This window comes from Manacus candei, unplaced genomic scaffold, assembly GCF_025592945.1.
Source record: "Manacus candei isolate 608988 ecotype Guabito, Panama unplaced genomic scaffold, ASM2559294v1 h1tg000015l, whole genome shotgun sequence".
In the NCBI taxonomy this organism is placed as follows: Eukaryota; Metazoa; Chordata; class Aves; order Passeriformes; family Pipridae; genus Manacus; species Manacus candei.
This window is the reverse complement of record NW_026138063.1, coordinates 1,790,386-1,813,024: the sequence shown is the minus strand read 5'-3', so window position 1 is coordinate 1,813,024 and position 22,639 is coordinate 1,790,386. Positions and strand designations below refer to the sequence as shown.

General features: G+C 47.0%; 1 protein-coding gene across 1 annotated transcript in view; it reads right to left on the bottom strand.

Moving 5' to 3' along the window:
- SCHIP1 (schwannomin interacting protein 1) overlaps nt 1-22,639 on the bottom strand; it is a 132,486-nt gene that overhangs the window by 85,513 nt on the left and 24,334 nt on the right. Inside the window, exons 2-4 of the mRNA XM_051781868.1 lie at nt 9,920-9,984; nt 8,983-9,063; nt 6,311-6,458 (exon numbers count right to left, since the gene is read on the bottom strand). Of these exons, the coding sequence (XP_051637828.1) occupies nt 6,311-6,458; nt 8,983-9,063; nt 9,920-9,984 (294 nt within the window). The remainder of the gene's footprint in view (nt 1-6,310; nt 6,459-8,982; nt 9,064-9,919; nt 9,985-22,639) is intronic.

Here is a 22,639-nt window from a genome sequence, read left to right as displayed (position 1 = left end):
ACCTATACCCCTAAAAAAAGAGGTGTATGTACACATACAGATAATTTCTGGATAGGAAGCAGCCTATTTAAGCACTCTGCTCAAGCAAAAAAATGTTAATTTTTAAGAATCAGTTATTCCCATCCTCATGAACAGCAGGATGATAATTAAGAGGGAAAAAAACTGGGTGCTCTGGCAGGATGGCAGGGCAGGAGTGACCCAGTTGGAGGGACAACCCTACTAAGAGAGGAGAGCTCACTGCAGTTCCAACTCCCTGGGGAGGGGCAGAGGAGGGGCAGGGACTGAGCTCTGCTCTGTGGGACCAGGGACAGCACCCAGGGAATGGCTGGAGCTGTGCCAGGGCAGGGTCAGGTTGGATCTCAGGGAAAGGTTCTTCCCCCAGAGGGTGGTTGGCACTGCCCAGGCTCCCCAGGGCAGTGGGCACAGCCCCAAGGCTGCCAGAGCTCCAGGAGGGTTTGGCTGATCCTCTGGGGCACAGGGGGTGACTCTGGGGATGTTCCTGTGCAGGGCTGAGGGTTGGACTGATGATCCTTGTGGGTCCCTCCCAACTCAGCGCATCCCGGGATCCTGGCACTGAGGAGCAGCAGTGCCCAGCCCGGCGCTGTCCGCGGTGCTGAGCGGCCCCGGACCCGCCCTGTCCGCGGTGCTGAAGGTCCGCGGGGACGCACACGACCCCCAAAATCCTCCAAAATAAGAACAGACCCCGGCGGGCTCTGGCTCCTCTCCTGGAACCTACAGCAGGGTGGGAGCGGGATGCTGGGGGAACGTCCTGCCGGGCATGGAATGCTCTCCTGAGAACCCTCCTGGAATGCTGGGCACAATCCTGGTGTCCCCAGCACAAGAAGGACTGGGAACTGTTGGAGTAAGTCCAGAGGAAGCCACAAAGATGATAAAGGGGCTGGAGCACCTTCCCTATGGAGACAGGATGGGAGAGTTGGGGCTGTCCAGCCTGGAGAGGAGAAGGTTGTGTGGAGGCCTCATAGGAACCTTTCACTACCTGAAAAGGCTGGAGAGGGACCCTGGAGCAGAAACTGGAGAGACAGGACCAAGGGGAATGGCTTCAAACTGAAATGGAGGAGGTTTAGAGGAGATATTGGGAAGAAATCCTTCCCTGTGAGGGTGGGGAGGCCCTGGACAGGTTGTCCAGAGAAGCTGTGGCTGCCCCTGGATACCTGGGAGTGTCCAAGGCCAGGTTGGACAGGGCTTGGAGCAACCTGGGCTAGTGGAAGGTGTCCCTGCCCGTGGCAGGGGGTGGAACAAGATGAGCTTCATTGTCCTTTCCAACCCAAACCATTCCATGATTCTATGAGTTTGGAGGAAAACCAGCAGAAACTCAGCCACATTCCAGTTTCCCCAGTGCCAGGCTTGGCACCTTTCTACACAATAACAGGAAATAAAATATTTACAAGGAAAAACATTATTCTCAAATCTATTATATGCCTTCTATTTTTTTAAATATTAAAAATAAACAGGCAAAAGGAAAACAAAAGCCAAGAAAGCACCGAGCCCCCTAATAAAACAATTTGATTGGGAGATGACAACAGATCATTTCCAACAGTTGGGAAACTTCCTTTACTCCACACACACAGAGTTGGAAAATCCTTTCTTTGCTATAAAGCAGCACCTGAACAAGATGTATCTCATGGCTCAGGGCCCATCCTTTCCCTGTCATTCTGGTGTTCCATCAGTTTTCTGCTGGGAAGGAGGCCCAGGGGAACACTGTGAATGTTTGGAGATGGAGCCATCACTCCTTTCTCCCACGTCAGGGATGATTTATCTGTTTGCAAATGGAAAACACGATCCATTACCTGATAATCTGATCTACCTGGAAAGTTCTTGGATTAAGAGGGTGGGAAGAACTCAGGCAGGAGCCTCTGGAACTCACAGTGCTCTCACTGAGCACATAGAAATGTCCTAAGGTGGACTCTTCTGAGAGTCTTTCTGGGACTGGCCAGAGAAAGACAAGTGGAAAAAAAAAAAAAAGGGGGATCTGTTCTTGTTTTAGGTGGGATGTTACTGATCTGTGTTTGTAGGAATTAGAGGTGAAATCAGGAAACTCAAATCCATGTAGGAGCAGTGCAGCTCTCAGAGCTTGGCCTGACATTTCCCAAGAAAATCAATTTATTGAAAACCTGAGCTGAAATCTCCGTGTGGATGTTCACAGACCATTATCCTCTTCTATTTGCCTTCAAAATACTAAACAGGGAAATCTGGATTTCATCAACTCGATAATGCACCGAGAGCTTTGGGGTTCACTTCTTCTCTGGCTGAGAATCTCTGATTGCCAAACACTCTGTTTTATTCCTTCTGTGTATCTGAGAGGGGATTATTCCTGCTTTTTGCTGTGCCCTATTTTATTTTGTGCCTTGTGTGATGTCTCAGCCCTGGATGTTTTAACAGAAACACATGTTGATTGGCTGGGAATCTCAAAGCAAGCCTATTTTCAGTGACAAATATTCAGATCAAATCAAAAGCACTTTATTAAGCATCAAAGTCTGCCTGAAACCCAGCAAACTTTTTCCAAGAGATGCATATGTTACTCTCTAAGTAATTTTCCAGCACAGTAATCATTCACCTTCCTATTTCAGTCACTGCATCCCTGAAAAGACTCGATAATATTCCTGTTTTTCTTAAACTATATTATCTGCAAATAGATTTATTTTAAAAGTTTAGGGTTCCAACCACCTAGAACCAGTCAAGTTACTTGTGAGCCATCATTATGAGAATTAAATGATACATTTTCCTCAGCTGCTGTTCTGACCAACCCTCAAGCCAGAAGAAGGAAGAAAAAGGTGGAGCCAGTCAAAAATTAAATTAATTATGGCCTTATTTATCAGCTGGTACCTTTGAGCCAAGTAACAAAAGGACATCATAATTAAATAGTGTTGAGACAAGATGCTCTGGTTTTAAGGGCAAGAGTCATTAAAAAAAGCCTGAAGGATCTTTTCCCTTTCCTACCTACAATGTCTGACATTCCACAATTCCTCTGCCAAAACACGAAGCCAAAACTTCACCCAGGGGAGCTGCTGGAAAACACCAAGACCTGGAAGTAACAGCAAAAATAAAGAACTGTTTCCACTGCCATTTTTTTCCTCCTTAATCTCATGGTTCCTTTCTTGCTTGACAAGTCCCTCCTCAGGATTTCATTTTGAGAGCGAGTTCTCAGCGAAGGCAGCGGGGGATGCAAAACAAGTTCAAACATTGGATTCAAAGGTATCATAATTAATGTTTTATCGAGATCCTGAGCCTTAGAATCACACAATTAGGTTGTCTCTCTGAGCTGAAACATGGCAATCACAGCCAGCAGAGCTCAGCTACAGCTTCTTGAAGCCAAATTTGAAAAGCCAGAGGTGATCATGGGGAGTTCACATCCCCCATCACTCAACCAGGGAGGAACTGATGCAGTTATCCCCATCTCATGGCAACCAAATGGCTTTTAAAAAGCCACTTCAAAAGCAGCTGACCAGAAAAAAATCCCTGCTGCTGCTGAGCAGAGCAAGAATTATTTCTGGTACCTCCCCTTCTCCTCATCTGAAGTTACTCTGAAACTGCTGCTCCCACCTTGCACTCAAGTTCTGCACATGATGACAAAAGGCCCCACCTCGAATTCTGGGCTTTTTCTAACCTGAGTGTGCAGGTTTGTTTCTGGATTTCAGGTTCCTATGGGATTTTAATGCTTTTTCTACTTCCCGTTTGCACGTTTTGTCTTATTTTTAAGGATGGAAAAGTTTCGAGGGAAAGAGAGGAAAAATGCTCTTGAAACTCTGAATTTTCCTAGTCCTAGTAATTCCCCGTTTTCCCCTGAAAATGCACCAGGAATTTTGCAGAATCAGTAAGAATGAGCTTAAAGATCTTCTCTTTCACCTCCAAATGACCAAAGATCATTGTTCACCCACCCCAGAGCTGGGGACCCTCCTTCACCGGGTCCTTCAGGGATTTGATAATCAAGGACACACGAAATAATCAGGGGTTCCTTTGCCTTCAGAAATAGTTCTTGCTTTTCCAAAGGTTTTTATGAGGAAAGTGTGATAAAACATCTCCCTCTTCCTTAGAAGCAGAAGTGAGACGAGTGGGCATCCCATTAACACAAATTAAATCACAATCCCAGTATCTAAGCTTCCTTTTTCCCCAAATACAGAACTCCCAGATGTACTTATTTCACCCCACAACACCCCAAAGCATTGGAAATGTGTCATTTTCCAGGTCAGGTTAGGGATGGAGAACCCCTGGAGCAGCCGGGAGTGTCCCTGTGCAGGGCACGAGGGACCTCTTGTGGAAGCCGAGTGCAGATAAACTTTATATCCACGTTTATTCTTCTCATTAAAGGAACAAAATCCACTTAATACACGAAACCTTAGTGCATAACCCAGTATTGCAACCCAGTTTATCACCCTGCTCTCCAGCTCTGAGCACAGGCAGGCTGAAAATAAACCAGAGCCCTCAGTAATGTTTTATTAAACTCTGTCCCAGCTGCCAAGGCACAGTGCCACAAAAACAAACCTGCTGGGAACAGCTCCCCCAGCTTCACTTTGAGCCTGGGACAACAGAGCAAAGACTCGAATTGTGTCTTTAAGTCGAGTTTTTAGCACGGAAAAGCTCTGTTGAATTGGAGACCCTGCCTTGGGAATTGCTCCTGAAAAGAGAATTAAAGCAACAAACTTCTGTTTCTTGCACAGGGGCTCCATCTACTTGGAAGCACTTCTAGCAACGATTTCTGGAATTTTTTGGGGAATTCAGAAGCCACCAAAAGCTGTCCCTTGACTGGCACCAGCTGCCTCCAGCTTTCCAACACCAGGATCCAACCAACTGCTTTTCCTGAGCTGCTCCAACACACCCCGTGGCAATTCCTGTCTCCTGCCTTTCCTTCATCTTGCTGAATTATTTCATGCAACCCCAGCCTCTGGTCCCCTCAAATCTCAGGTGTCCTGTCACAAAGCCAAAAGCTTTCTAAGCTCTGTCTCTACCTGCTGGTTTATTGACCTCAAAGATCCCATTTCAGAGACAGCCACAGAGCTGCCTGTATTCAAAAAATGGGCTTTATATTTGAGGTTTTAGTTTAGAGTCACCTTAAAAAGAGAAATACAACCTCCAGCCACTGGGCAGTGGGTCTGCAAGGCGGTGGGAATATTTATTCCAAAATCAAGTTTAATTTTTAACATCTGGATCAACTCCTCCAAGTCTTGTTTAGCAAAGACAAAACAGCAGCAAACCCAACAAAAACAACAACAAACCCAACAAAACCACCAGCAAAGCCAACAAAAACAACAACAAAACAAACAAAACCAGCAACAAACCAAACAGAAAACACCAGCAAACCAAACAAAAAACACCAGCAAACCAAACAAAACTCACCAGCAAACCAAACAAAAAACACCAGCAAACCAAACAAAAAACACCAGCAAACCCAACAAAAACACCAGCAGCAAACCAAAACCAACCTAAAAGCCACATTTATCTGCAAGAAAAGCACCGGAATTTGGGGGGGTTTTTTGGAGAAAAATTATACTAAACACATCTTTGCTTTCTGTGGAAGAACAGAACCATTTGGAAACACCAAACAAAAAAACCCCAACAAAACCACCAACAAACTCAACAAAACCACCAGCAAACCCAAACCAACTTAGAAGCCACATTTATCTGCAAGAAAAGCACCACAATTTGGGTTTTTTTGGGGAGAAAAATTATACTAAACATGTCTTTGCTTTCTGTGGAAGAACAGAACCATTTGGAAAGACCCAACAAAAAAAACTCAACCAAAACAGCAACAAACCCAACAAAACCACCAACAAACCCAACTAAAACACCAGCAAAAAAAAAAACACAACAAAAGAACACAACCTAGCAGCCACATTTATCTGCAAGAAAAGCACCGGAATTTGGGGGTTTTTTTGGAGAAAAATTATACTAAACATATCTTTGCTTTCTGTGGAAGAACAGAACCATTTGGAAACACCAAACAAAAAAAACCCAACAAAACCACCAGCAAACCCAACAAAACCACCAGCAAACCCAAACCAACTGAGAAGCCACATTTATCTGCAAGAAAAGCACCACAATTTGGGTTTTTTTGGGGAGAAAAATTATACTAAACATGTCTTTGCTTTCTGTGGAAGAACAGAACCATTTGGAAACACCTGTTTTCCATCCAAAGCACCACTAATATCTGCTGAAATCCAGGGCTGATATCCACAGTCACACATTCAAAAAATCCCCTAAAAATCCCTCTTCGAGCCGTTATTAACCCATAATTCAGCTTTTTTTACCCCAAAGCCCTCGGGAGGAGCCCAGGCTGGGTGCAGGGTGTACTCACGGGGGTGCTGCTGTCGGAGAAGGTGTTCATGCTGATGGACCTGCTCATCCTGCCCGAGGACAGGGATGCTGGGGAGGGGCTGCGCTCCTGGGGCCGCTCCGGGGGCAGGTCCTGGCGCTGGAGGTGCTCCCGCCATGCCCGCTGGATGCTGGAATGAGAACACACTCACGTGGATATTCCCGGCTCCACAGAGGGGCTTGGGGGGTTTGTTTTCCCACCTGGATAACGAGTGTGGCTCTGGGAGGTCTCATTGAAGTCGCTGCTGGTGGAACTTGTAAAGCAGGATCAGAGAATCCCGGACTGGTTTGGGTTGGGGGGACCTTAAAGCTCATCCAGTTCCATCCAGGGATCCTTCCACCAGCCCAGTTTGCTCCAACCTGGCCTTGGACACTCCCAGGGATGGGGCAGCCACAGCTTCTCTGGGCAACCTGTGCCAGGGCCTGCCCACCCTCCCAGTCAGGAATTCTTTCCCAACATCCCATCTAAACCCAGACCATGTTACTCAGAGCCCCATCCAATCCCTAAACCTACAGAATTATTTCAATTTGAGATTATACGTAACTCAGCAATCCCCTTGCATCCTGCAAAAAAATATAAATATTCACTTACATATTAAAAGAATGAATAACCTTCAACACCTCACACTGATATCAGCTTTCAGATTATAAAGCAGGTACAGTTGGAAGTTGAGAGCCAGACCAGTGGCACTGGATTACAGAATCCTGGAATGGTTTGGGTTGGAAGGGATCTTAAACATCATCCAGTTCCATCCAGGGATCCTTCCACTGGCCCAGGTTGCTCCAACCTGGCCTTGGAAACTTCCAGGGCTGGAGCAACCACAGCTTCTCTGTAGAAACAGCTCCTTTTAGGATTTTGAGGCAATTGAGTGTTTATTCACTGGCACAAGCAGTATTTACATGTTTATATTTACATGTCCTTTCTATTTTCAAGTTGGAGAATATACTGAGGTTAAATCATAATTCCCCTTCTAGAAAGCTCCCTGGAATTCATTCTTTCCTTTGGCTTATTTTGCATCACTAAAAGACACTGGCTGGATTTTAATTTGAAACTTCAGGGCCTTTTAATATTTTAATACAGCATTAATATTTTAATGTCCTATCATATTATTGTCCTATATATCTCAATGTATAGTGAGTTAGTGGATGGAGCTGGATAAAGCCAATGCCTGAACCAGGGAAGGAGGAACAGCCTGGAAGAGTCACAAAGAGGATTCCTGTGCTCTGACAGACATGTGGGTGAGTCTGAAGTTCTATCCCCACGGACACAGCACGGCCAGGTCTTTTAGAACAACTGATCCCGTGGGTTTAGGTTGGATCTCAGGGAAAGGTTCTTCCCCCAGAGGGTGGTTGGGCACTGCCCAGGCTCCCCAGGGCAGTGGGCACAGCCCCAAGGCTGCCAGAGCTCCAGGAGGGTTTGGCTGATCCTCTGGGGCACAGGGTGGGACTCTGGGGATGTTCCTGTGCAGGGCTGAGGGTTGGACTGGGTGATCCTTGTGGGTCCCTCCCAGCTCAGCACATCCTGTGATCTCAGGATTCAATGATCCTGTTGCATCGGAACTGGGGAGCTCATTCCCGGCTCCCAGCACTGTCTCCCTCCCTTCCCGGCAGCAGGTGTCGTGCGTGTGCCTTGGCTCGGGGCTGCCTCACTTCCCAAGGAAATCCAGCTTTTTTCCCGTGCCAGGCAGCCGTGCTGCAGCCCCAGAGCAGGAACCCTGCTCCCCTCAGCCCCAAATCTCCATCCCCTGGGGAACTTCACGTTGGATGGGAAAACCAGCACTGAAAAAGACTCTGCTTGGTCTGTGCTGCACTTCCCTCCTCTGGGGTGTTCTCTGGATATATGGAAAATCCAGCAGAGTCTCGAATATTCTTTAATTTCACGGGGGAAATGACAAAAAATTAGCACAACACTGACATTTAACATTTGAAACTCGGTTCAAAGGGAATGTGAATCATAGAATCCCGGAACAGTTTGGGTTGGAGGGGCCTTAAAGCTCATCCATTCCACTCCTGTCATGGGCAGGGACATCTTCCACTAGTTTATATATATTATTATAATTAAAAAAAAAAATACAGCGTGTTCCTTCCTCTGGCTGATTGCCTGGGATGGATTTGGGAAAATCAGAGAATGGTTTGGGTTGGAAGGGACCTTAAAGCTCATCCAGTTCCACCCCCTGCCATGGGCAGGGACACCTTCCACTAGCCCAGGTGGCTCCAACCTGGCCTTGGACACTTCCAGGGGTGGGGCAGCCACAGCTTCTCTGGGTAACCTGTGCCAGGGCCTCACCACCCTTCCAGTCAGGAATTCCTTTCCAATATCCCATCTAACCCTGCCCTCTGGCAGTGAGAAGCCATTCCCTGTTGTCCTGTCCCTCCATCCCATGTAAATAGTCTCTCTCCATCTTTCTTTTCACCTCCCTTCAGGTCCTGCAAGGCCATAATCAGCTCACCCCAAAGCTTCTCTTCTCCAGGCTGAACAATCCCAATTCTCTCAGCTTCATGTGCTTAAAGGTTGATAAGAACTTAATTAACTTGTTAACTTGAGGCTCTTTTGTAAAGTTACACAGAATTCCAGACAGAGCCAGTCTGGATTCCTCAGGAATGGGACACACTCAGCTGCACTGAAGGGCAGAACCAACATCCTTCGTTACTCACATTTTCACTTTGGACTCCAAGGGCTCCAAGTTGATGTGATATTTCTCAATGTTGTTTTCCTCATCCATGGCCAGCTGATGGCTGTGGGGAGAGAAAAAAAAAATGGGTTTAACAAGTCCCAGCACGACATTCCTGCAATCACTGTGAATTAATTCCATAATTTTGACAAGAACATACAAGAGCTGCTCGTTATAAGGTGACACTGTCTTTGGAGAGAGGCATCTGGGTCTCTGTGTCCAGATTCTTTGGAGTGCCAACCAAAGAGATGGATTTGGATCCAGTTTCCAGATGGGAACCTGCCCGAGTGCTTGTGCTGAACACCTTCCAGATGCCACAGCTCCAGGGACAGGCCCACCCAGCAAAGAAGCTGCTGCAAATCAAAAAAAACCTCCCCTGGCAAAGAGAAGAGAGATTTGTGCTAAATGAACTTCCATCCCTGCAGCTACACCAGAAAAGAACAGGAAGGAACAACGGGAATGCTGGGAGCAAAGGAATTACAGCAGCAAAAGCCATACGGGGGGGTGAAGGAAAAAATTCTTGGGAAGAAATGATGGTCAAGGAATGGGCACTGCTGGGAAAAAGCAATTTTAAAAAGCTACAAGATAAAAAAAAAAAAACAAACATCTGGGGCCACTGCTGTGGATGCAGGAGCAGCATGAAGGGCAGGAAAGTTTGGAAGATTGGACCCCAACCTGTGGAGTTATTTTGAGACCTTACTGGACACTTAATTACATCACTCAATCAGCAGCAGTTTGCAGGAATTATCCTCCTGTAACTGAAAATAAGAATTGTTTACGGGAGAGATGCAAGATTTGGAGTATTTAGAGTATCACCAAGAGAAAAACAGGGTCTAGACCCCAGAGATGGTCCCTCAGCAAGGGACTGTGACCTCAGAAAAGCCATTTCACTTCATCATGGGTGGAAATCACACACTTACCTTTGAAGCAAGTCTTTGCCATCATTGACCTGTTCCAAGGTGTGCTGGAGCCTCTGGAGTTCTTCCTAAAAGGAGAGAAAAACCCATTTCAGTGTGCTCGTGGGAAGCCCTTGGCTGACACTGGAGATTCCTGCTCAACCCCTGAATAAAATGGGCCATCGAGGGGCATTTGTGAAATTGATTTTAAATTCAAAAATCCAAAATCACTAGAAATAAATCAATGTATTTATCAGCATGTCCAGCACAAGTGTGAAAGGAAATATCAGACCTACAAAACTAACACTCAGAGCTAAAGGGGAAGGTGTTCTTTCACCTCTCAGGTGAGTGGCTGCTTTGATTCTCATCATCTTGGTGAGAGCAGCAGCTCAAACTTTCAGAATCTTCTCTTTGTTCTGCAATCAGACATTATTCAGGCTCAAAATTAAGAGTCACTGACTGAGTTTCACAGCCTTTATTTGCATCAGCTGCTGTTTCAGTAGCAGAGGAGTCACAAATTTAGGTGCAGATGCAGAGCTGGGAGTCTCCACATCCATGTGAATATCCTGGGAAAAATCCACCCCTGATGTTGAGCACAGAGATTGGGCTTAAAAAATGAAATTGTGTCCCACTGGTGGGGTTTTATCATCCCAAAGGGGTGGAGGAGAACCAGGGCCAACACTGAACCCTCCAAAGCACAGCCCTGGGAGGGGATGCAAGAGAGTCACACCTCGAGACTCAGGGATGTGCTCCAGGTTTGTGTTCAAATGTTGATAATTGAACAACATCAGAAGATGAGAAACTATGAAAAACAAAAGATGATACCTCATGACTTCTTTTAGCTCTTTAAGTTAGGGATCAGATGGAAAAGCACTTTCTCATTGAGAAGGAAGGAAGCACTGTGATTTACTTCCCACTTCTCTAATAGGTATGGGATTCCCAGGAAGGCCAAGAACATTTAAAAGGCTAAAAAAGGGTATTTTCCCCCTATATATCTTTTCTGACAGGGGGATGAACACAGATATTGTTGCCAATAAGAGCACTGCAGTGTCCAGGAGCACAACCCATCAGCCAGCTTCACCTTCTGCTTTCCCAGTCAAAGCTGCTTTTCTGAAACAAAGACATTTTAATCCTGTCCAAGATCCCACCCTGTGTGACACCAACAAGATCCCAGTTGGGAGCTGATATACCCCTAACACAGCTTCATTTCCTCCCAGCCTCTGAACAACTATTACTGCAAAATAGATTTTAAGCATAAAGTGGATTTGCCAAGATGACAATTGAGATGTTTCCCAGTCTCTGCCCCTCTGGGTCTCACATTGCAGCCCCATTTTGGGGTCAAACCACAGCTGGGTGTGACTTTGGAGGTTCCTGCCACTCGTCTGCCATCGGAAATGATCCAGTCAGGAAAATTCTTTGTGGTTTTACCTTCCTCTTTTCGTTGTCTGCTTTGAGGAACATCCTCCTCTGGCATATTAAAACCAAGCAACTTTCCAAATTGCTTTCTTTGAAGCCCAGCTCAGATCAGAAGATACCCCAGATAACCTTTCCCTCTCCCCCATTATTCCTCTGGTCATTTTTCCAGCCTGCTCCAGGGCCGTGTACAGTCATTTAGAACGTGCAAACAATTTGCAATTGGCTTTATACACAGCTCTGGGTGACAAAACCTGCAGGGCTGACATAAATCATCCCTTGTGTCTGACATCATTTTCTATTAACCTCGGGGTGAAAACCGAACACTCACACAAAAAAAGTCAACCCCCAAATTGGTTGTGACATTTTGGACTGTTCAGTCTTTCAATTAAACATCAGCAGCCAGGCTTTATAAAAGCTGGGATGAAAGGCAGCTCCGGAAGGGGCCCAGCAATGTTTGCATAATTGGGAAGAGGAGGAGACATAAAATCTATACTAATTTCAGTTTTGCGTCATTAACCATGAAATATTGATCAGCTCTCCTTGCAACCAAATTTATGGAGCTGCTGTGCCCGGGGAAGAGGGTTGGGATGGTGTTCCCTCAGCCCCTGGCACGGTCACTGAGGGGTGACAGTGACACCAGGAGGCTGCTCTGCCAACCTTGGGGAGAGGCAGCTCCACATCCCACCCGGAGCGACCCAGCTGCAAACTCCGACGGCAGGCAATTAAAGTGGAAGGGATCCAGCCTCCTGGTGGAATCCGGGGTGAATCGTGGGGCCTCTGCATGCCCTGTGACACACACACATTGTCAAATTCCCTGCACTTTCCTTTCTCCTGCTGCAGCTCAACACAGACATCAGGAGGGACTGGGCAGCTCCAGACATGGAGGGACCGAGGGACAGAAAGCCAGGAAAGCCTGAAGAGGACAAACCATGGTCAGAGCAAACTCAAGGGTCTTTTTCTAGTCCTTAACATGCCTGTTCTGTTTATGCCTTAATTATTTTTCAGCCTGAATATCTGAATTTTTAGGGAAGTGGGATATTGGGATGAAACCCTGGAGGAGCAACTGAGGGAGCTGGAGGGGCTCAGCCTGGAGAAAAGGAGGCTCAGGGGGGACCTTCTGGCTCTGCAACCCCCTGACAGGAGGGGGGAGCCGGGGGGGGGTCGGGCTCTGCTCCAGGGAACAAGGGACAGGAGGAGAGGGAACAGCCTCCAGCTGGGCCAGGGGAGGGTCAGGGGGGACATCAGGAGGAATTTCTGCTGGAAAGGGTGGTCAGAAGATAATAAAGTGCTCTCTGCTGCTGCTCACCTGTCCCAGCTAAACCACCCTCAGCACCAGCTCAGATCCACGTGCCATTCATATTCCAGCACAGAAGGATCCTCAGCTGCTTTCCCAACCCCTCAGCTGCTCTGGGATACTGGGAACAGCCCAATGCCAGTGCTGCTCTGACCCCTGGTTTTAAGACTTTGTTTCCCCTTTCACAAATAATTCCACCCCTTCCCCCTATTTTTGCATCCCGGGGTTTATTAATTTTCCATTTTTCTCATTTTTTCCTGTTATTCATTGATATCCTGCCCTGTTTTCCCAGGGAACACCGTGGCCCTCGGATGGAATGCTGTGGAGTCCTGTCTCAGCCTGACAGGACCTGTCAGGCAGCGCGTTAATTAAGCCTCTTAGCGGGATACAATGAGTGTAAAGAGGATCGAGGGATCGGGAGCCTTTGCAGGGGAGGTTTTTACACGCTGCTATTTCGGGCTCCCATTCACGCCGGCCGGGAGGTGCCGCTCCCTGGGAAAGCCGCGGGATTGCTGAGCAGCTTGTCCTCAAACAGCACCTCTGGTGGCACCTGAGGGAGCAGTGAGGGGGCACCTGGAGGCACAGGGAGCCCCAGTTTGGGCAGACAGGAGATCACCTGCGGTAATTCCCATTTCAGGGATGTGCAGAGCGTCCTGCATCCCATTTTGGGCCATAAAATCTAATGCTACACCCCGAACACACTGAGCATTCCCTGAAGTTCATAGATTCACAGGCTGGTTTGGGTTGGGAGGGACCTTAAAGCTCAGCTCATTCCACCCCCTGCCACGGGCAGGGACAACTTCCACTATTTTATATATATTATTATAGTTTAAAAAAATTTAAAAAAATACAGGGTGTTCCTTCCTCTGGCTGATTGCCTGGGATGGATTTGGGAAAATCAGAGAATGGTTTAGGCTGGAAGGGACCTTAAAGCCCATCCAGTTCCACCCCCTGCCATGGGCAGGGACACCTTCCACTAATCCCAGGTTGCTCCAACCTGGCCTTGGACACTTCCAGGGATCCAGGGGCAGCCACAGCTTCTCTGGGCAACCTGTGCCAGGGTCTCCCCACCCTCCCAGCCAAGAATTCCTTCCCAATATCCCACCTAACCCTGCCCTCCTTCAGCTAAAAGCCAGTCCCCTTTATCCTATTGGCAATTAAATGCCTGATGGTGACAAATGCTTTGTATCTTAGAAAAGGCCACATGAGATGAGAGTGACTTTTGCACGTGGGGGGTGGGAGGGGGAAGGTCCTGCTTTATTTTCTCTGGCAACCCAACAGAAACCTCGAGCACTCGAGCTTTGAGAGCTCCAGAAAAGCACATTAACACAGAAAAGCACAGATTAACAGGGCTCAGGGGCTCAGAGCCCACGGGCTGTCAGAGCCATTTCCTGGCTGGCTTCGGAAAAATTCTGCATCAACAGAGTCACCTAAACCTCCTTAAATAAATTCAACATTCAGATTTAGAAACAATTGGGAATTAGCCTTGCTGAACTGGGTCAGTCACTGCAGGGAGACACAGCATGGACTGGCTGGGTTCTGTGTACCCAAACCTGCCCTCCCAGGGCACCTGAACTCCTTCCACCTTCTCTCCCGTGGGCATCCTGTCCTTTTGGGTCAGGATCTCTTCAAGGAAAATCAAAGTTCTTATTTTTTCTTCTGCACTGGGGCTCTGAGCTTAATTAGATAAAATAGAATGTGGTTATTAACAGCTAATTAACAGCAAACAACATGAGACTTTCCCACCAAATACAGCCTGTGTCTTCCCTTCCATGGCTCACCTTCACAAGGACATGGAGTGACAGGACAAGGGAACAGCTTCAAACTGCCAGAGACTTGGTTTAGGTGGGGTATTGGGAAGAAATTTGATATTGGGAAGGTGCTGAGGCCCTGGCACAGGTTGCCCAGAGAAGCTGTGGCTACCCCTGGATCCCTGGAAGTGTCCAAGGCCAGGCTGGATGGGGCTTGGAGCAACCTGGGCTGGTGGAAGGTGTCCCTGCCCATGGCAGGGGTGGAACTGGGTGGGCTTTGAGGTCCCTTTCAACTCAAACCATTCCATGGCTCACATCCCTCTGCTACAAACCCTCCTGGCCAGCACAGGGGGAGTGTCCAAGCTCTGTCCCTGCCCTCGTCCTCCCAAACAACCCGAGGAAGGTGCCACCAAAACCTGAGGACTGCACAGGGAAAAACTGGGTCACACCAAAGAGAAAACGAGGCCAAGAGGAGCAAACAGAGGGCAAGGAGCACTGAGATCTTCCAGGCTGGGAAGAGGTTCCACTGATTCCAGCAGCACTGGGATGAGCATTGGAGCCATTCAGCACAAAGGAGCTGAGCTGATGGCCAGAGGTCTCCAAGGATCCAACTGATAAATGGAGCACAGATGGGAAGAGGAGCCATCAGGCAATTAACTCCCACAGTTTATTGCTTGTGTTTCCATTATTCTGGCTACTTAAGGAGTCCTTCACTCAATATGCACTTTCTTGGTTTATTGAAAATCAAAGTCACTCTTGCAGAGCCCAGTGGCTGCAGTTCAGGTTCTTCCCCAGCAAGAAGGGCCACGTTGGTTTTGCTGCTCTCCAGCACAGGCCAACTCTCTGGGAATTTTTTCAACACCAAGTTTCCTTCAAATTTCCCAGCTTATATCTTTACAGAACTGGGAAGTGATGAGGCAGAGAAGGAGAAGCTTTCTCAGAGCAGTGAGTTTGCTGTTGGGTCAAAGATAAACTCTTGCTGTATCATTTCTCAGAGTTCTCCTCATTACTGTGCCAAAATCCCAGGGGATGCATTTGCCTCCTGTTTCACAGGCCCCTGTCATCCCTCTGGAGAGGAGTTGGTGATATTTGCATTTCCTTCACATAAAGCCCTTCCTGCCTTTTTATACCCCAAGGACACAAGATCTAATTGTTTCTCTTCCCACTCCTGTAAATCACGACACTGCTCTCCTCTCACTCATCATTTAACCAAACAGGACTCAATATAAAACTTAACTCACTGTAAGCCCAAAATAAGAAATAAAAGCAGAAAGTCTTGGCCTTCCTACCTAAGAACAGAGCTGGTGCTTGATCCCTCTGCTCCAGCCCTGGCTCCACAAGGATGTCCAGGCCAGTTGATGTGTTGATTCCTTCCCAAGTGGGTGCAGAAGGTTGGAATGGGAAAGCAGCACTGCTGCTGGTCTCTCCCAGGGGGCAGGAGCACTCACAGCACGACCTGTTGAGCTCTTCTCCACTTTCCCTGATATCAATAAATTGTTTTCTTTTCCTTCCTTCAGCTCAGCCCTCAGGAAGAAAAGAACAATCTATTGCACTCTGGCTACAAAACACCATTTCATAGTTGCAGCAGCTCTGGAAACCTTGCAGAAGGATGAATACCATTAAAATCCAAGTGAGATTCCTTTTAAAAAGCCTTTTCTTTCTGCTGCTGTCACTGTGGTCAGGGCTTTCAGCAGCACTCACCATACACAGGCTTTTAACTTCTGCCAGGGGAATAAACCAGAGAGAGAATGAAGCCTCTTGACATCTTGGCTTCTCTGCCACCAAAGTGCTTCCAAAACTACAGCCAGGATGAACACTGAGGAAAAGGTCTGGAACAACACAAGTGCTGGAGGAGACTCAGCAAAGAGTTTCACAGTTAGAGTTCAAGGGAAAAATAATATATACACACATATAGCAACACTCAGGGATTCAATCTATGGCTAGAAAACCCACTTCTCACTGAAATCCAGACATTTTTGCAGCCAGGTGTCAGCTGCTTTCCAAGTGGCAGCAAGGTCTGAATGGGTTGCTTACAGGAGGAGGAGATGCTAAACCCTATCTGGGTTAAAAATCTTGGCACTAAGGTTAAATCTGGGCACTCAAATTAATGTCATTTGTATGGGAGCAAAACCTGGGGTGAATCAGCACCACCAAAGCACAGAATGTGTGGTACATTTGTCCATCTGTGGTGCCTTTGCTGCAGTGAGAGCCTTCCCCAGGACAGCAACCAGCACGGGGTAGGAAATGCTGATTTGTTTGGAATTAAAGCCAAAAATTTGGCTTGCCAAATGCCACCCCGCCCTGTCAGAGCAACCAGGCCTTCCCTGAAAACCCTACCTAGCAAAAGGCAGCCCCAAAATCCTAACAGGGCACGTCCAGTGCTGGAAGAGCCATGGAAGGAACAGGGTAAAGCCTAAAACCAAGATGTTCCGGAAGGAATTCAGTTTTCCAACCCAGTATTTATGTGGGGTGGTCTTTAATCTTCAAGAAATTAAAGGGAATCGCAACCTGAGCGTTGTGTTTTACTTCAGGGCACAAAAGCTGCACCTCAGAGAGAAAAGCATTGGCCAAATTAACCTGGGAATGTTTCAGTGGAGAAGTTCCCATCCTTAAGTGTCACCAGCAGACCCAATTTCTTCACATTTACCATTATTTACCACCCCCTGAAGGGCTGCAGAGTTGTGCCTGATAAAAATGAACAACATTTGGGTCAAACAGCTGCTTTCCAAAGAACCCAAATCTGCACCCAACCCACTCCACTGGCAGAGCCCCCCCACCTTCCACCCTCCTCCAAGGCTTTTGTTCTCAATTAAAGTTGAGCCCAGCTTACTTTTAAGGGCAATATGATGAGATTGCAACCCAGCCAGTGTGAATTCCAGCATGGCAGGAAGGGGAAGGCAGGGGGAAAATCTGACATGACAGATCCATCTCTGAACTCCCAGTGGAGGGTTTTGTTTTCTCCCCCCCAGAAAAAGTAAGCAGCTCTTTTTATAGCTCCTGAGCCCATTATTTCCAACAACAACAGCAGATGAGTGTTTTAAACCTGAAAAGAAACATATTAATCCAATTTTCAGCTTTTCAGCATGTGGTACTGTCTACTAATTTTCACAAAAGAGTGATGAACCAATTTAGGAATCAGAAGGTTACTGTGAAAAACTAATGATCACATCTATTACAGAAAAGCTTTTTCTATACCTCTTGTCATTCTGAAAGTCCCATTTAGGCCAAGTGGAATGTTTTAGGAATATAAACAAAGGAGTTGCTTTTGGGAAACACAACAAACATCTGTTACCCTGCACTGGAGCTGTGCTGACAAAGCAGTGCCCGAGCCAGCAAATCCTCAGCCACTGCCTCTGCCTGGACAAACCCTGCAGGGTTTAATTGCAGGATGTTTTGCCCTCCAACTGCTCCCATGGGAATTCCCAGCCCTGGGTGGGATAGATGGTGAGGACAGAGGGGAGGCAGAAGCTTTAATCAGCTCCAAGGCACGATGAGTGAGGACAGGACTGTGTGGAGGATGAAGATGGACCCAACATGGGTTGATGAAGCCTTTCCACACCACCTTTCCAAGGACAGGGGCTTGGAGCAACCTGGGCTGGTGGGAGGTGTCCCTGCCCATGGCAGGGGTGGGACTGGATGAGCTTTGAGGTCCTTTCCAACCCAAACCATTCTGTTGTTCTGTGATCAAGGAGCTGCCAGAAGGTTCCACCAGTTCCCAGAAGCCCAAGTGAATGCTCTGCTCCCATTTTCCATGGTTTGAGATGTGTCACCAACATTGTCATTTCTCTTGCAGCCACGTGAAATCTCCGGGTGAGGACCCCCCAGAGAAGAGCAGCCACGTGTACAGATTCCAGGTTCAAGGAAGAACTGGGCATTCCCAGGAACACTGTTCCCTCTGGGTGATGAACTGCACCCCAGGCAGTCTGGATTAGGGTCCCAATCTTTATGGACATCATCATTCCCACCAAACACTCTGGGATTTGTCTTCACCATGAGGAATGAGTTTTCCTTGGTGATGGGAATGGAACTACTCCCTCATCCTGATGCTGAGCACCCCAAGGACCCAGCAATCCCCCAAGGAACGTGCCAGCTGAGCACAGGTTATGTGCTCCATCCCTGGGCCACCTCCCTTTCCATCCCCACCATCTCCATGTTTTCTAATAAGAGTGGAAAATAATTTGTATTTAGGAACACCTGTTCAGTCCTAAAAAGCATTACAGCTGCAGAAACAAACAGAGAAACAGCCCTTCAAGGGCAGATCCCTCCCTCAGGACAGCACCCTGCAGCCACCCCACAGGTTACATCCCAAAAGTTTGGCAGGAATAGAAATCTTGCATTTTTCTGTGCAGAATTAAATTCCACAGAGCTCCCTCCGCACCCTCAAGGAGTAAATCTGAGTTTTATCATTTTGGGGATGGGCATAAATATATTAAGAGTCACTCATGGGCTAATTAAACCAGCAGGGAGTTGGAAAATGGGCTTCCTAAAGGAAACCTCATGGTCCTGGCTTGGATCCCAACACTGAGAACATTGTAGGGTTGAGATAAGAGAACTACATATCCTGGTCACTGTCACCTATATCCATGTCATTTTAGGATGGAGATAAGAGCACCCCATGCCCAGGTCATTGTCACCTGGCCAGAGCTGAGCTGGAACATGGGACCCAAGCTGGGCTTGCATGAGCCAACAGCTCCAACTCACCAAACTCAGTTGCATTTAGCAGGGATTTTTTTCCCCCTTTTTTCCTTGGTTTCCAGTTTTCTGGAGAGCAGATGGATCAAGGCAGGGCCCCCAGCACGGACTGTTCAAGGCAGAACAGTGACCATGTGTATGATGGGCCTTCATCTGCACAGAGCACGTTGTTAAGTGGTTTTTTAAACTCTTAAAAAAGAGATTGTTTGTGCCCTGACATTTCACCCCTGTTGGAAACAGCCCCAGAGCAGCTTGAGTGGGATCACAGCAGAAATCCCTCTCCCTTGCACAGCCCTGCAGGGGACCATTGGAAAACAGTGCTGAGCTAATTAGACAAGTCCTAAAGATGCTCCCCTGGCAATCTCACAGGTGAAATCAGCTCATCCCTCCATCCTGCCTTCCCAGTTAATCTCTTGACAAGAGTCATTAACACAATTGTTCAATCTACTGCAGTTGCTTTGGAAAGTGCAGATAATTTACAATCCCATTAAAAAGATGGCCACAGATTAGTCTCAGAGGCAAATTACCAAACTATTCAGTTGTGTTTTTAGCACATTAGCTTTATGAATCCTGGAGAAAAAAAAAAAATCATAATCACAGAACATAACGGGTTTCAGAGCAGATCTACCCATCAAAACCCACCTATCTCATTTCCAGCATAAAAATTAAGTGTAATTGCAACTTGTGGGATACTCAGTGCAGCAGCTGAGCAACCACGTGGACCTTTGTCTTCTGTGAATAGCAGGAAAACAACCCCAAGTACAAAAAGATCATGAAAAGTATATGAACCTGTTCAATGAAAGAAGCCAGGATTTAATTACTTCACAGCTTATGCTAAATATCTGCTGCTATTCAGAATTCCAGTTATTTCTATGATGTCATTCAAGGTGCTGGAGGATGCTGAGCATGGGATGAAGGCACTGGGCCTTGGAAAACATAATGAAACAGATTTTTGCTGCTTCTCAGTATCAACTTCTCAAATCCAACATGGAGAAGCTTCCAATGCTATTAATTTCTTCCAATAATTCCAAGCTTCCAATACAACTTTCAGGAGAAAAAAAAAAACAACTCCAAAGCTTTCCAGGTGAAACAACCACCAGTGCAAAGGAGGAGGGATCTGTGGCACTACCCAAGTTCAAGAGGTTGCTCTTCCTTGAGCTCCTGAGGAGTTAAATCTAATTTCTCCTGTGCTGCAGATATCTAAGGAGATGTTTTAATTGAAGGCAGTTGCTAAGCAACTGCATCCCGTGTGCTGCAGCACCTGGAGCAGATAAACATCAGGATGGCACTTTACAAACCCGATTAGTGGCGAGGAAATCGCAGCTACAAGGAGCTGCAAGTGGCTCCTCCACAAGTTCTGCCTCTAACCTGACACCCACCAGCAAGGAAAACCCAGGGAAACTCAGCTGAGGAGCTCTCTCCTCCTCCTCCTCTTGCCCAGTGTTGTTCTCACACCCAGAGTTTATCAAGAGGGAGAGAGCACTAGTGGGATTTCTCTTACTCAAAGCCTTCCCTGGGGTGTAACTCCTCAGGATAAAATCCTACAGCTCTTGCAGCCACACACAGATGTTTTTCTGACAGGCCTGTGAGTCTTTGAAAAGCCTCAGAAAATGCACATTTCCAGCTCACAGAGGAAAAGTTTTCCTCCTGACTTTTATAACTGGACATTATTGTTTAAAGGCCCTGCTACAGCAGCTTTACAAGCTGTTTAAAAGCTGGTTATTGGTGCTGTTACTGCTTTTCTAACTGAGACTATGAAGTGCTTTAATAGCTCATGTTCAACATGATCTTTACATTACAATATTAATATAAATGTTAACATTTATCCCTCACTTCTGTCATTAGTGATCTGCTACATCAAGGTCTGATACGTGGCAACCAATTAAACACTGGGATTCAGGGAAGTTCCATCTGCATTTTCCCACCCTGCACATCCCAGCCACGGCCAGAACGTGATTTCCCAAATAAAAACCATCCCTGCTGCCTTTGTTATGTTCCAAAAATCCCTGCTGCCAAATGCAGAACAGGCTACAAAGTCCCCGGAGAACTGTCGGTTTGGAAGCTCAGACACGTGTGGGACTGACTCCTCAGGTCTCCAGGTACCTTCAGAGGACTGTTTGCCAGCACATCTCCAGCTTTCAGGGTGGAGAACAGCCTGACTTGGTGCCAAGGGGCCAACATGTGGCAAGGGGGACTGGAGGGAAAGCAGGATTGTGATCCAGGGGGACGGACTGAGGAGCAGGAGGAATTTTTCCACAGCCTTGTCATGTCAAATACCAACCCAACTGCAAAAAGAGTTCCCAGGGAGGTGAACAGTTCCTGCAAAGACACAGAACTGTGCCCTGGGCAAGCCTGGGAGGGCTTTCAAGGCGAGTTTAACTGACACAGCTTGGATGTGAACACCCAAAACCCACTAAGGTCCCAGTTCAAAGCAAACCCTTCACTGCAGCTGCCACTCCAGCACCTGCTTAGGAACTGTGTGAAACAGGACTGGGGCAAACATCTCAGTTTGTCCAGGATTGGGATGAACTTCAGCACACAGAGTATGTTCAGTGGGAAGGGACTCACCAGGATCATGGAGCCTGCACAGGACACCCCAGGAACCACCCAGGGTTGGTGCTGTGACCACTTCCATGGGGAGCCTGTTCCAGTGCTCAGCCAAGTCTTTCTTGGTGTTCCTTGGACCAAACTTCACCTCTGACACAAGAAAACAGCCTTGGATGTATCATCTCCACATCCATAAACACTGGGGTCAATCCAAAGTCGTCACAGACTGGTTTGGGTTGGAAGGGACCTTAAATCCATCTCATCCCACCCCCTCCCACAGACCAGGTTGCTCCTGTTAATCTTACCCAGGTCTGGGGCATCATGATCCAAAAGGTTCTTAAACCCCACATGTCCTCTTGGGGCTGAAATAATAAACCCTTTCCTTGGTGGTAACACTCCAAAGCCAAGGCAGAACCAGGGCATTATTTCCAAGGTTTATTTGCTCCTCAGTTATTCCATTCCCTTGTTTCTTTGGCTCCCCCTCCCACCAGCTGCCTTATTTGCTGTGTGCAGCCCTCAATATTAACCACAATCCAGGTTCTTAATGTTTAATGTGTGGTTGATGGGATCCCTCAGCATCCAGCAGAGCCTTTGAATAAAGGGCAGCCCAGAAAAAAAACCACTTAAATGCAAACAAAAAAGCAGCACGTGAAACCCTAAGATAGAAGCTGGGCACACTCAATCTGGGAAAGCAAAGAGCTACAGTTGGTATGAATAATTCAAAAACAGCCTCAGACAAACGATCTCAGGTCTGGAAGGAAATACTAAAATCTCTGGAGTCTGCAGCTCTTTCTATTACAGCCTGGTTCATGCTCAGTGGGGTATTCCCTGGGGTTATTTTTTACTCTTTTTTAAAATATATATATATATATACACACATACACACAAATAAACAGTCAGATAGGATGTTCAGATAACACATCCAGCAGACCCCAGAGAAATATTTGGATTTTACATTCATTTCTGCCCTGTAAATTATTCATTAACAGGGATCACGCAATGGGGGGAAAATTAAAAATTGGCAAATTAGTTTTCATTTGTTTA